The sequence below is a fragment of the Tetrao urogallus genome (genome assembly GCF_951394365.1).
Source record: "Tetrao urogallus genome assembly, chromosome: 24".
NCBI classification, from domain to species: domain Eukaryota; kingdom Metazoa; phylum Chordata; class Aves; order Galliformes; family Phasianidae; genus Tetrao; species Tetrao urogallus.
The window spans coordinates 468,897-482,865 of NC_136837.1; the positions used below are offsets into that span (position 1 = coordinate 468,897).

General features: G+C 47.7%; 1 protein-coding gene across 1 annotated transcript; it reads right to left on the minus strand.

Annotated features, from left to right (window-relative positions):
- Positions 1–2,902: 2,902 nt before the first annotated feature.
- TAF8 (TATA-box binding protein associated factor 8) lies at positions 2,903–8,151 on the minus strand (the record flags this gene model as incomplete). The annotated part of the gene is made up of 8 exons (XM_079546286.1): positions 2,903–3,046; positions 3,505–3,647; positions 4,420–4,567; positions 4,869–4,993; positions 5,453–5,515; positions 5,752–5,850; positions 6,950–7,106; positions 8,092–8,151. 8 exons carry the CDS (start codon positions 8,149–8,151, stop codon positions 2,903–2,905), a joined length of 939 nt encoding a protein of 312 aa, XP_079402412.1.
- Between the last annotated feature and the right edge of the window lie 5,818 nt (positions 8,152–13,969).

The following is a 13,969-nucleotide window of genomic DNA, read 5'->3' on the forward strand; positions in this document are numbered from 1 at the left end:
TCGACACCACTACCTGCTTCCTCAGCTTCCTCACCACCTCAGGGTTTCTTCTTCCACTGATCTCCTTCCAGTAGAAGAATGCACCACAGTCAGAGAAGAGCTGTGCAGTACTGCTGCACTGGGAAGAAGTGTAATGGCTTTGTGCAGTCAGCTGCATTAACCTCACAGACTGCAAACGTCCTGGGCATGGAGTGCTGGGAATGGCCAGACCGGGTGGCCGTGCCTGGGCCTGACCAGCACTGCCCTATGCACAGGAAGAGCTGCTCTCAATCTATGAGCAACCCGTGAGGCCACAAAAATAACCCTGGTGTGAAACAGAGAGGTTCTGGTGTTTGCCTTCAGGTGCTTCTGCAAGGCACAGCTCAGACTGCAGAGACTTCTATAAATATTTACAACCTGCCTGCACACACGGTGATCGGATCTCAGGGGAAAACTGGGAACTCACAATATTTGTACTCGAAATAACTGCCAACCACAATGCAAGCTTTCGCATTCTCTGGGTCTGCTTAGCTGTGACTGTATCATTTCACCTGCAGCCCAATTGTGACTATAAAAACGAGATATATTCTTCCAGTTCCCCGCTTTCATGCTTCTCATGCTCTCACACATGCAGTGCAGCTGCTCACAGCCTTTATTCTCAGTGCACGACCCTCCCAGCCACACAAGGCAGCTTTGTAGCTGCAGCTGCCAGGACGGGATGCAGTTGCTGACTCTCGGTTGCACCTTTTGATGAAAACTCTTCAAGGAGGGGCTGTTATTCCCTGCACATTTTACTGATGTAAGGCCTGTTTTCAATGGCTGCATCATTGCATTCATGGCTGACACTGTATCTTTCTTGAGCTTTTTGTAAGGAAAAAAAACACGTCAGAAAGATGCAGGACCTACTAAAAAGCACCAAGGATTCTGCAGTCTTTTTCAACCACATGTTCCACTTGTGACAGAGAAAAACCTTCTCATAAAGGGAGGTACTTTGTCCTCACTGAACACACAGCGTTGGAAAATTCCCAACCTTCTCAGCAATCAAACATCATTGCAAAGAAAGGAAGAGACACAGCAGGAAGAATAAGGCCTCCTTCGAGTTGGTGAGAACTTCACCAGACCCCTGTGAGCGCACATTCAGGCTCCATTCAGGTGTTTTTTTTCCACTCTTCCTGAAATGTTAAGAACTCAGTCGCTTTGGCTTGTAGAAGATAAAATCTCTTTTATTATGAACATAAAAGATACTATTTTCATTCCAGATTTTCCCCTATTCAGAAAGGGATATTTTCATTATGAAAAACACCTAATCCAAGGTAGAAAAAAAAAAAAAGATATATTTTTTTTATATACACATATATATATATATATACATAATGTCTGTACATTTGATTTTCTGTACAACCAAGGCACCAGCAAAAGTGGCAATGGCACATGCAGGACTTTTTTTTGCTAAAGATGTGATTTCAAATAGTTTGTCAGGAATACTTCCAATCTTGCTGAAATAATTCCTCCTCTTCTTCCTCCTCTCTGGGTGATGGGGACAGAGGGGTACCTTCACTAACAGAAGAGAACAAACCACATGTAACTCTGTTCCCTCTGACTGCAGTGACTGTGCACCAGGCACTGCTCTGGGAGCAGTAAGTTGGCAGTCTGAAGCAGGCAGCCTCTGCCTCTCAGCACCAAATTCTCATCTAAAAGAGGTGCAGTTTTGACTACTGCTTAAAAGCAACTTTCCCTTCAGAACTTACCTGCATGAATGGGAAAAAGCTGATGTAGTATGAACTACAGAATTCAGGTATTAATATCATGCTTGGGAGACTGTACCAAACAATAGGAGTACTTTGTTACAGGAATTCTGTGCATATTTTCCCTAAGTAAAGACTAAATGAAAAGTAAACGAAAGGCCTCCAAAATTGGATAAAAATTACAGCAATCCCACCAGCAGTCATTTTCAGAGCTGAAATAAAGGTCCTTCTCTAAGGAAAAAAGGGAACAACAACAATAGCAACAACAAAAAAAAAAAAAAAAAAAGAAAGAAAAAGAAAAAAGAGCAACTTCTGTTGATAAGAGCCCATACTGAACAAAGACAAAATTAAAAAGCGTGATCAATAGCACAGCCCTGCAGACTGTAATCAATACAGCTTTATTCCATACTCCAAGCTTTGCAGCAAGCATCTTTCAAAACAGCTGGTGAAGGCATGAACTCTCAAAGGACTTGTGCTGTGCTGAAACTAACAACAGAACTCAAAAAGAGCCTGAGGCAGCTGCTGAATCTGCCATTGGTACTGCTAGCAAATAATCTCAAAGCAGAGTAGGGTAAACACCACACTCAGCACTTTTAAGTTGGAAGTGCAGCTGCAGTCAGAAAAGCTGAGAATAAATGCCATCTTAGCTTTGTATTTACACTTCATTCTTCAATAAACATGTTTGCTTTTACCTGCCAACAACCAAAAGAAAGAAACCTCTGTGGGATTTTTCTCTCTCTAAATACATGCTCCACAGATTATAAAGCTAAACAAGGTTCACTGCAGAAGTTTCTTTCCTAGCTTGTAAGGCAGCCAAAAACAAATTATGTTTGCAGCAAGAATCTTTGCATCCCACGCCTCTTTAAAGAGTAAATCTCCCCAACAGTCAGAAGAAACCAAATGAGACAATTCCCATCTGTAACTCAGTGGTTTTCACCACTTTTAAGGCAACTGACCACTTAGGATTCTCAGTTAGGAGGAAAGCAGAGGAGAAAGAGGGAGCAGTGCAAACAGTGATGACAGTGTAGTTTGTTAGGCAGATCATTCCTCTGCTTCTGCCACTCGGTCAGACTGCCCCTCCTGTGCTCCATGCCTCCTACCCACAGCAGCAGAGGTGACTACCCATAACAGCCAGAGAAATGGGCTCCTCTTTCTTCTAGCAGCCAGCTGACCACACTTCATTTCTTTCTGCGGATCTTGGGCTTTTTCACTGGCCGGAGGTAAGGGTTGTCTATCATATTCTCCTCCCCATTCCGGCTGCCAGACAAGGAGGTGTTCTGCTGTAATACTGAAGCATTCTCTTTTTCAGGTCCGGAATCATCCTGGCAGAGGAAAAAAAAAAAAAGAAAAAAAAAAGCATAAATAACCAAAGTTAGTCTAAACAAGGCTTAGAAGTTCAAACCACAAAACACAAGGGTGAAACATAATCAACAGCCAAGATAAACAGAAGCAAACAAAAAGCTGCATTAAAGGTGGGAAGTCCAGATTTTTAATATAAGCAGATCCCCTCTGAGAACAGCATGGAATAGTGGCACAATCCTCTCTCCTCTAACATGGAAATAAAGGTTGCATTGAAAGCTCGTGACCCAACACTGGATAACCTCATTGTACAATGTATTTTGCAGAAAGTTAAAGAACCATGACAGTGTTAGTCATTTACATCCGGTAAAATGCAACCATTTTCCACCCCCTCTGCTCAGCTGCAAGGAAGACAGACGAAGGTTTCGTATGTTTAAGAAAGGCAGGCCCTAGGGATCTTGATCTCTAAGGGGGGGCGTACCGTGCTCATATGCAAGGGCAGGTTCTCTGTGTCTGTCTGGTCGTCTTGCTCAGATGAATCTGTTTCTTCCATTTGCTGCATTTCCAGCTCAGAGGGGAGAAGAGCTGTCAAGTAGGGTACAGTGAAAGGCCTGGCAGCAATCACTAAGGTTGGGGAAAAGGACGCAGTGAGCAAGGTGGGAGACAGCTCATCAACTCAGAGACTCCGCAGCACAAAGTAACCAGTTACTTTGAAACCAAACCCTTTCATAGTTCTGATTTTAAACAAAATAGGCACACCTCTTCTCCTGCCGCTCCCAGGAGTCAGGAATGAAATATGCTGTCCCCAAAAGATGGCAGTCTCTAATTCCCTATTTTCTGAAGACCCTTTATGTTTCCAGCCATGGACACAGCATTATACAAACACAAAAAATTCATTCCTGACCGTTCATACAAGTTCAACTGCCTCATAGGCTGAAGTATTTGCTTAGCTCCCCAGAAGATAACACAGGCTGTGCTCTCAGCCAAGCTTGGGAAAGTGGGAATTCTCATCCCTGCTTTGCAGGCAGAGAAACACAACAACCTCCACTGTCTCACACAGAAATGTGTGAGAAAAGAAATGACTTGTACAGAAGTTACAGAAACTCAGACAGCACTGGGATAAGGGAATGAGAGGATCTATCAGTCAAATCCCTCTCCACCATCACAAGAAAGGGGGCATTCATTTACAGTGGAAGCCTGCCATTAGGCACAGCAAGGCTTTATTATGAACCCGAGGTCTTTATGCCTGTTTAAAATAGAAAGTCCCTCATCACCCTCCCTTCCCATGTCTCAGAATGGGATCCCTCAGTGCCCACCTTCTGTAATCGCAAGAACACTGCGTGTACACTGTGTTAGATGTCTGTCCTTCACAGCACAAGCTTCCTAGATAACTCACATGGGAATGTGCTAACGTCATCTTTGAAGAGACTCTGCGTTTCTCCTGTCTTAGCCATGAAGCGGGTGAGAGCTCTTTCCACGTCGCGCCGCTGAGACGCTGCCTTTTCCCGCAGCACTTGGTAATCAGACACTGGCTCTCGGTATGTCTGTAGAGCAGGAAGGACACAAGTACAGTCACTAGATTCAATGAAGACAGATCAAGTTCCAAACACTACTAGGATGCGGGTGCTACAGGCAAGCACTGATCTTCAACATGCACACATTTTCAAACAGCTACAGATATCAGCCATAAAATCAAACAAGTACAATGTGCAAATGACGAGCACTGTGCCAAGGAAGCAGAAAGAGTGTTCTGGAACAGCACTACAATAAAAATACACACGCGCTTTCCTAACATTACTGACTTCAGACAGAACCCAAACAGCACAAAAGTCTTTTTTCACTCACTGGTGTCTTGATGTAGGTATGAGGATCTGGAAACTCAGGAAAATAGCCAGGGATGTGGGATGGATGTGGCTTGTTCTGTCCAGCTGTCAGGGCTTTGGGAGTCACAGGCTGATTTGTCACAGGAGCTATGGTTAAAAAAGCACATGCACTAAATTAGCCAGCATCATTCTGCCAAATGTTAGGCATCAAGAAGTGCTAGTCTGTACCAAGCTGTGACCCATGTCTCCAGGTCCTGTGATAGGGACAGAGCACATGCCATGAGCAACACTTTCAGGTTGTGTTTGGCATTTTTATCAGCATTGGCAAAGGAAACAAGGCTTACATGACCCCTCTCTCCTACACAAGGAGAACCAAAACCATCTTGAGGATTCTCATGTGCAATGAGGATGCTGAAGCAAAAGCAACTGATTTGGCAAAGGATATCCTCCTTCACATATTACATCATAATTACAGGAATCCTTAACACAAACTGCATGCCCCAGAGCACTGGACTGCACCATTCATGAGAAAAGCAGCAGCCCTCTGGATGCCAGCAGATAGAAATGACAATTATTTCCTGCACAGGAAAAGGACTTCTCACATACGGGCAGTGATGACCATCCTCTGGGAGCGCTTTGCGTATGCGGGAAGCGTTTCAACATTGAACCCTGAAATACAGAAGAGGAGGAAAAAGGAATCACACCAAGAAGAAGGAAAATTATGTACTCTGTATGCATAGAAACTGCATCAATAACAGTGATATCGGATCACCTGCATGAGACCCAGAATGGTGGACATCACACAAACACTGGCAACACCAGCAACATATCATTATGGCAACACAGAGCACCCATTCTCCTGCAATGTATGCATCTGGAATTAGTGAGATGAGTCAGCTACTCACCCATTTCCACTAAAGTAACCACTATATCAGAGAGTGTAGGCTGTGTTCTGGCTGTATGCTCACAGTAGGACTTTGCACTCCTTCCAATTTCAGAAATATCTGGAAGGAAAAAACCAACAACCATTACATATTCACTTCAGGCAGCGACCACACATTTGTGTCAGCCCAACTCCTGAATTTTTAGCAAATCTAGTGTCATGGTTTTATGATTTTTGTAACTGGTATTCCCCATCATAACATCACGTAAAGCACAGGGAGTTAAAGAGTTAATGCTCCAGTTCAGTGGACTGCTTATTTGCTGGATACCTGGTTCTCAGAAGAGAAGAACTGCACACCCCAGAGGACTGCATTCAGTGGGAAAGATAAAACTGATTGCAAGTCACAAGACTGCTCTCTCCCATCTCCCTATCCTTCCCCTTTTCCCCTTTCCCTTCTGCTGGGGTGTTGGTCCCTCGTCCCCCTGCCCCATCAGCCATGGACCTGGGCCAAACCGGCCTGTAAACCATTGAAATCCCTCCCCCTTTATTTTTTTTGGTTGGTGGGCCTGTGGGCCTGCTGCTCCCCTGACAGGGACACAGACCTAGAAGTAACATTGTGCACCTAGCAAGGAATAAAAATAGCTTCCAGAATCTGGTATCTTACAGCCTGCATATGTCAAAGTAAAGGACAGCCGAAGTATGGAAACACTGATTATCAAGTCAGATGCTTTTCACAAATAAAAAAGGCAAATCTGCAGCACAAGCATGAAAAACTACCAAACCTAATCATTAATCAACATAAAAAAACTGTAAGCTGAGATCCTAGGCACATCACCCAGGAAATTAAGAGCAGAATGCTAGACAGTCCCATTTCTACAGCCTTCACTAACCAAATGTCTGGAACTTCATTACCAGTCTGTTTATTCTGGTAGCATCTCAGTCTCGGGATACCTTATTAGGATTCCTAATGCCCACTGAGTAAGATAAGCACCACTGAGTTCAGCCAAACTGCTCACAGTCAGAAGGTCTGTGACCCCAGGGCTGTGCTCTAATGCCCTGCCAAGCCTTCTGCTTTTGCTAACATCATTAATGTAAGAAATTACAAATAAAATCAACCAAACAAAAAAACAAAAAAAACAACAGAAAGAGCAAAAGCAAATCTGAATTAACTTCAAGGTGATTTTGCCCTAAATCACCACACTGGTGACACGGGGACTCACAGCTCTGTAACATCTCCGTCAGTGTTTCCACCGCAGCCTTTTCAGCGCTCTCAAAGCCAGCTTCAGTGAGCAAGGAGCTGACCACCACCTGCAGAGTCCTCCTTCGGGCCAGGTAGTAGTTATCCGCCGGCGTGGTCGTGTGCTTGCTGCCCGACCTCTGCGGACACAGAGCCCAAACTGAACCCAAATGCCTGCATGCAGCCAGCACCCAGGCTGGGCTCACACGTCCTGCACACATCACAAGGGTACACATGCAGCACTGACACCTACGCATATTGACTCACACCTACTGACATACACGTTTGAGGACTGCTCTGAAAGTAATGCCTCCTATTTTATGATGTTGGCCCTTGACATCAGAGGTGGATGTTGGTAGTATGGTAACAGAGGCTGAACCTTTCTGCCAACGTTCTGTAACCATTACATTGCCATGTGACAGATGGCAACAGCCTGACAAGATGGTGTGTAATGTAGAAGTGTGTATGAAGCAAAGAGGTATTACTGAATTCCTCTGTGCAAAAAAAAAAAAAAAAAAAAAAAAGGCATGAAGGCACGCATTGACTTCCATCGATGCTTTCTGGATGTTTCTGGAGACAGAACAGATGTGAGCACAGTGAGGCTGTGGGTGGTGTGTTTCAGCAGAAACAGTGGGTCATGTAGGCAGTATGAGTGCAGCATGCAGGCTCTTGTTCAATGATGATAAAAATAATGGTGACCACGTTGAAAAATAGTGTTTCTATCTGCAAACGTGCTTTATCAAATAGTATTATTTGGCTCATTGTAGATGTTGCAGCTTTCATGCAAGTAAATAAGAAGCATTACTTTTGGAGCAATCTACAACTAGAGATTCTTTACATGCACAAACGCACACACGTGGAGATACACACACATAAATACATGGGCATATCTGCACACATAAACACACACGCATATGCACACAGACAGGCATACAGAAATCTGCAAATGCACACAGTTATGCATAAGCTACACAGTTGGACGGACGGACGGACGCGGAGCAGCACCCTGCACCCCTCCCCGCTCCAACCCCGCTCTCCCACTCGTAGGCCGCTGCCGTTCCGCCCGGTTCCTCGGAGGGATGCCCTCCGTGACGACCCCGCGGCCCGGTGAGGAGCTGCCGTTACCGTGCCGGAACCGCCGGGCGCCGCGTCGGCCATCTTGGAGCCATACAGCACTATGCGCATGTGCGAGGCGCCGGGGCCGCGCTCGAGGCGCGCGGTGCACTCTGGGGGCTGTAGGCGGCTCGCGGGGCCTGCGGCTCATGCCAGCTCTGCCGGTGCGCTCGAGAGGGAGCGAGGAGAACGAGCGGCAGTGGCGGCGTTCCCGTCGCGAGCCTCTGGAAGAGCGAACGGCGGTGCGGCGGCAGCGCTCCTGGCTGTGCCGCTGAGGGCTGCGCGAACCTTCAGCCCGATCTCCGCCCCGCGCTTCCGGCGCTGTGCGGCAGCTCGGCCCTCCGCGGGGCGCGGCGTAAACAAGGGCTGCGGCCGCGTGGAGCTGAGAGCGGGCGGGGAAGGATGGGTGCGAGGGAGCATCGCGCGGGAGGGGGAGCTGCTGGATATCAAAGGTAGGAGGCGCTTCTAAAAGGCTGGAAGTGCGAGGGGGGGGGAGGGCGAAGCTGTGACGGCTACGGCGTGGTCCCCGTGCGTGAAGGCGTTGGCGTGCTGTGACCGAGGACCGCCCTGCCGTCTGTGTGTCTGTTGGGGTCCCGCCGGGCCTGGAGGCCGATACGAGCTTTCCTTGAGGGCTGTGTGCGAAGTGCTGGTCCTGGAGGTCTTGGTTGAGGTGAGTGGGTTGACGGGGCTGAGGAAGCCTGAGGAGATGGAAATGGGAACGGTTCGTGTTGTGAAGCTGTAACCTGCTGGTTAACTGCTGAGGGGTGACTGAGCTACGTTGGGGAGGAAAGGGTGTGAGAGTGGCAGGTCTGTACTGAAAGCAGTGCAGTGCAACCGCTGAGAAGAGACTGAGGCTGAGCTGGAGTTGTCTGCAGGAGTGATGGGGAGCTGTGGATGGCTCAATATCAATAGGGCTCTAGGAGAGACTCGTGCTCCTCAGTCTAAGCTTTCTGTGCAGTCAGTTTCATTTCTTGTAACGAATCCAGGGGGTGTGTAAACATGGAAGCAAGCAGAAAGGTGCTTTTGCTTGATGAGCGCTGTGTGCATCAGAATACACGGTGAGGTAGTGTTTCCTTCTCAGAGTATAACATGCCAGCCATCATGCTCAGACGAAGGGCAAAAAGAAAACAAAACGACATGAGTGGCGTGAAGGTAGAGATTGAAATATTTCAGGCAGAAGAGAGTGCCAGTGGGAGCCCATTGCAGAATGAGAGGGTGAATTGTGGGTTGGAGATGCATGCAGCTCGGGACTTTGGTGTGCTATTCCCATCTGCTAGCTCTCCCACATCCTTTTGCTTCCCTGTCTGTACAACGGGGCTGATGGAGATACTGTTTAGCTGAGTTACCTCACTGAGATTGGGAAAGGTGCATTAATATAAATGCAGCTTGTGGTAGATCTGTAACTCCTGGTGAGTCCTCGTGCATGAGGACAGTTTCTTCTTGATCTCTTGTCTCCAGTACTCCGTAATGTCACTTCTTACCATGTTATTTATAGCATGTGCATGAAAAGAAAGAATCGTGGGTTTGACTCCTTGCCTCCAGGTGTTTACATATCTATCTGTTTCATTAAAAAATAGAGACAATCCTTTAGAATACTGATCAAGGCCCGATGCCCCTCTCCCGCTCTGGAGACCTGTCTGTTGATCTGCAGAGCAACACAGCTTCTTCCTGCCCCAGCTGACTCTCAGATTCTTTACTATGCTTGTCTCTGTCAGTATGGATGGAGGGCATCCACTGTCTTCCCAAGCAGCTGAGGGTGTTTCTCTAGGAGGCAGAAGGAAGAGATGCTGAGCAGTTATAGAGAATGAGGGCACTGTGTTTCTGCCTTCAGTGCTTGGAGGGAGGATGGAGCCCTGCAGAGGCTCTCTGACTCCACAGCTGTCAGCAGCTCACAGCAAGTAATTTAAATCTTTCTGAATTGCCCTGTTCCCACCTGGGTGTGGGAACTTAGCCTGGATTCCCACCGCCTCCATCTGACCTTCATCTTCAATGGCTGCATTACTTGGTTTATTCACGTGTGGGAGCTGTTGTATAAATGAGAGTACTTCACAGCCCTGTGCTGCCTGGTTGGTTTTTGTTGATTTTGTGTGTTGTTGGTTGTTGTTGTTGTTTGTTTTACTCTTGGGAATATTTTTTTCCCCATCCTGAAGTATCATAAACTTCAGAAAACAAAACTGTCTCTTTGGACACCGGGCAGGGGGTGGCAGGGGAAGCCCTGCAGTGAGGAGTGCTGGGGGAAGCTAGGTGCTCTGGTTATTGGTGCAGAGCACTGTTATTTTGAGCTCTAGTCCTAACTGCAGCCAGCCTGCTGAATAACCATACACAAGCCTCTGTGCTCCTCTGCATGTCGTTCTCCCATCAGTAAGTGTTGGCATGCTTTTTGAGATGCTCTCAGAACTGATGAAATGCACCAGCTGATGTTAGAATACTGTTGGTGGTGGTGCAAGCTTCCCAGAGCACTGCAGTCCCTGCTGGACTTGGTTGCAAGCTGAAAATCCAGAGCCTGGGGAATTCCCCTCAACTAAATATGTGCAGAAGTTCCTAAAATCACAGGTGCTGCATCCCATATTATGGCGTGGGTGCATCATTCTGTTATTGCTGGTGGGGTGGGATGGGAGAAGCTTCCATAAAGGTCTGGCTCCTCTGTGATGTCAGGGTTTCTCGGTGTGTGTGAAGCAGCAGCTGCTCTCAGCCACTGGAGGAGACTGGAGAGCCGAGGGGAAAGAGGCGTAGTGAAAGAAGGAGCGCTTCAGGGCTGTGCTGAAAGATGTTGCCAGGGATCCGATGTGAAAAAGAAGGAATCTGGAAGCGAGCAGAACCATGCTGGCTGTTCGTGTTCATAGGTGGAGGATGACATCCTTATTTTGGAGCCCATGTGGAGTGGGAATCGACACTGCCGCTGGAAATGTTTGCCAGTTTATGGTGCCAGCTTCCTCTGCAGTGCTGTGAAATCAGTCAGCTGGCAGCAAAACAAGAAAACGCAGGATGGTGGGAGTCTGTGCGTCTTCCTGAGCGTGGTGTTTTTTTCCCAGAGATTGGAATACTTCCTTTTGCAACAAGAAGCACTTTCAGATTGGTTTCAAACTGAGAAAGGAAAGAAGCTCACGTGTTTTTACAGAATTTCATGCAGATTATTTCAAAGAAGGTGTAGGAGGTGGGAATCCCAAGTCCTTATTGTGTCACCCCAGACAAACATACTGAACCTCAGTGAGCTACAGCTGAATAGTTATTCTAATACTGATAGTCCCGGGGGGGTGGGGGAAGCTGTGAGCCTGTTGAAATTCAGCTTTGTAAAGAATGATGGGAATGGATGACTGTCCACTCCTCGGTAGGGAAAGCCCAAGGCTTTTTCAGTTCTGAACTGGGCGGTGCTGGTGCAGCAGGAGGGCCTGCAGTAGGCTGGCGTGGGAGCCTGGTGTTTCTGAGCAACAACTGAGATGGGTAGGTGATAATTGCTAAGGTGAGGTGGGGTGAACTTTTACATGTGCTTCTGCCCGCCCCAGCACCGCTGCCACCAGAGGGCACGTTGTCACCATGTGCTCTTCTTATTGGCTTATGTCAGAAACCAAAATAGCTAGCAGTGAATTCATTTAGACTCTTACAGCCCCCTGCAGTCAGGATGTCACCAAAATCTTCCCTGTGCCCATTTGTTTCTGAAAAGTGAAGCCCCTAAGTCCCTTGACTGATGCTATGCGAGGATTGTTGCGTAGTGTGATGGTGACAAGCACTTGATACACAGGAGAAGGGTGAGGAGGGAATAAGTTGTCCATCTGAGAATGTTTCTCCTAAGGATATTGGCCTATGGCTTGCAGAGATCATGACCTGAATGCAGAGAGGCTGCTTTGCTACTATTGACAAATACTCTTCTCTCTAATGCAACAGCGCTGTTAGTGTTGGCAATATACTTGTGTGAAGTAATACCCTGTGGACTTGTTGCTTCCTGGTGGAAGAGGCTGATGTCTTGGCAGAAAGCACTGCCCTGCCTAGGCTTGCGAGATGGGGATCTGTGTAGCTCTGCAGGGTCGCTTCTGGAGTTCGCATACGTATCTCAAAATGATGTAAATGATGTTACATGTGTAGAAGATGGAGTTTCCAGAGTGTAGAATCCATCTCAGTGCATGAGTTAGGTGTTCCAGCCCCGGAGTTCTGAGTAAAGCTTGAAGCCATTTCATCAAGCCACATAGAAACACAAATAGCCACAGGGGGAGAGGGCATCGGTGGTGGAGGGCTCCTTATGCACCACCCAGGTGCTGGAAATGCAGGTCAGTGGACTTAGAGGAGGAAATGAGGTGTGCCTCTGTACAGGGGAATGCAATTAGGCTTCTCAAGGGTGCACTGTGCTCCCAAACATGTCAAGGCTCTGGCTTTGTCTGGAAGATAATGCTGTTGTTCAGATGTCAGCTGCAGAGCTAGACACAGAAATGTGTGGTGTTGTTTTTTCTTCAGACAGTGAGCGAGGTGCTGTTACCCATTCAAGGCTTGTGCTGTATGGCACTGACTGTCAGTGCTGGAGCTGGGCCCCAAAGGGTCCCTGCCTCTCCCTGTCACACTCAACTTCCCCTCAGCCTTACTATAGGGGCTGCAGAGTCCATGTGTCTGGGGATTGCACTACATTAAGGTGAGTCTTCCATAGCAAGGAGCTCCCAGGAGCTTTCTTTTGGCCTAACTGGAATGTCAGAGCATCTTTACTGGTTGAAATGGGCCCAGGGTGGTTGATATCCACTGGACTTTTTATTGTAATGCTATTTAGCTGATGTAAAAACTGTTCGTTCCTATCCCACAAGCTCAAAGCTGTGTTTGAGTCAGTGCTGTATGTAACCCAGCAAGCATGTAAACCCACACTTCCAGGCTGTCCAGAGCCTCTGCTGCCAGGAACTATTGCAGATTCCAGGTCAGCTTTTCCTGCCTCACTGGTGACTCAGTGGATGTTCTCCATTTCGTTGCTTCTGTTTTCTTCAAACTTTACAATCCAAAGGTGATGAGGAGATGGGCTGCGCTGGTTACTGAGGATCAACAGATGTAGAGTTTGCTGAAAAACAGGCGGAGGAACAGTGTCAGCTGTGGTGATGTTCTGTTCTCTAGATCCTTACAGATAATACAACTGGTCCTGTTCTGGAGAGCATAAGATCTCTGCCCAGTCTTGTTCACAAGCTGTTGTTCTGTGTCACCATCCTTGCTTTGGCAAACTGTTTGCAGCTGCCTTGGACGTGCCAGATGCTGGGTGCAGCAAGCACTAATGCAGTCCCTTGCTGTGGAGTATGCTGTAAATCAGTATTTTCACAGCCATGGCAGAGAGAGCCAAGGGCATGGGCAGCAGAATGAGCATCTCTGGGCTGGAGCCTGCTCCTCACCTCAGCCATCTGTCTGACCTGTAGATGTCTTAGCATTGCTGGAGGAGGTGCTGGAACAACGAGGTCGGCTTGGTCACTGGTAAGACAAATGTCAGCAGTAAAGCTGGGCCAGGATAATGTCTCCTGCCTGCTTTTTGTACACTTCCCTCTGTGGAAAGCCTGCCAGTGGAAGCCATGTCTGCTCTGAGCCAGAGCTGCATTGCCCATGCCTTTGATATCTTGCAAAGGGCAAGGTGCTGCTGCTGGCCCCACAGGGTGATAGTGCTCATGCTTCAAGGTAAGGCTGGCAACCTGCACAGCTCAGCAGAGGCCACTTTACCACATTTGCGTTTCTTACTGCTGTCTTTGACAAATATCTGTTGTTTCAGGAAACCACACATTGGGTGTTGCCCTTCCAGGGTAGGGGTGGGGGAGGAATCCTGCTCCCTCGGGCACAGATCCAGCGGGGTCCTGGGATCCTGCTGCTCTCTGGATCGGGCTGGGGCTGTCTCCTCCTGCTGAGCAAGGTGAAGCCGTCTGTGTTGTCCCCAGGCATGGAG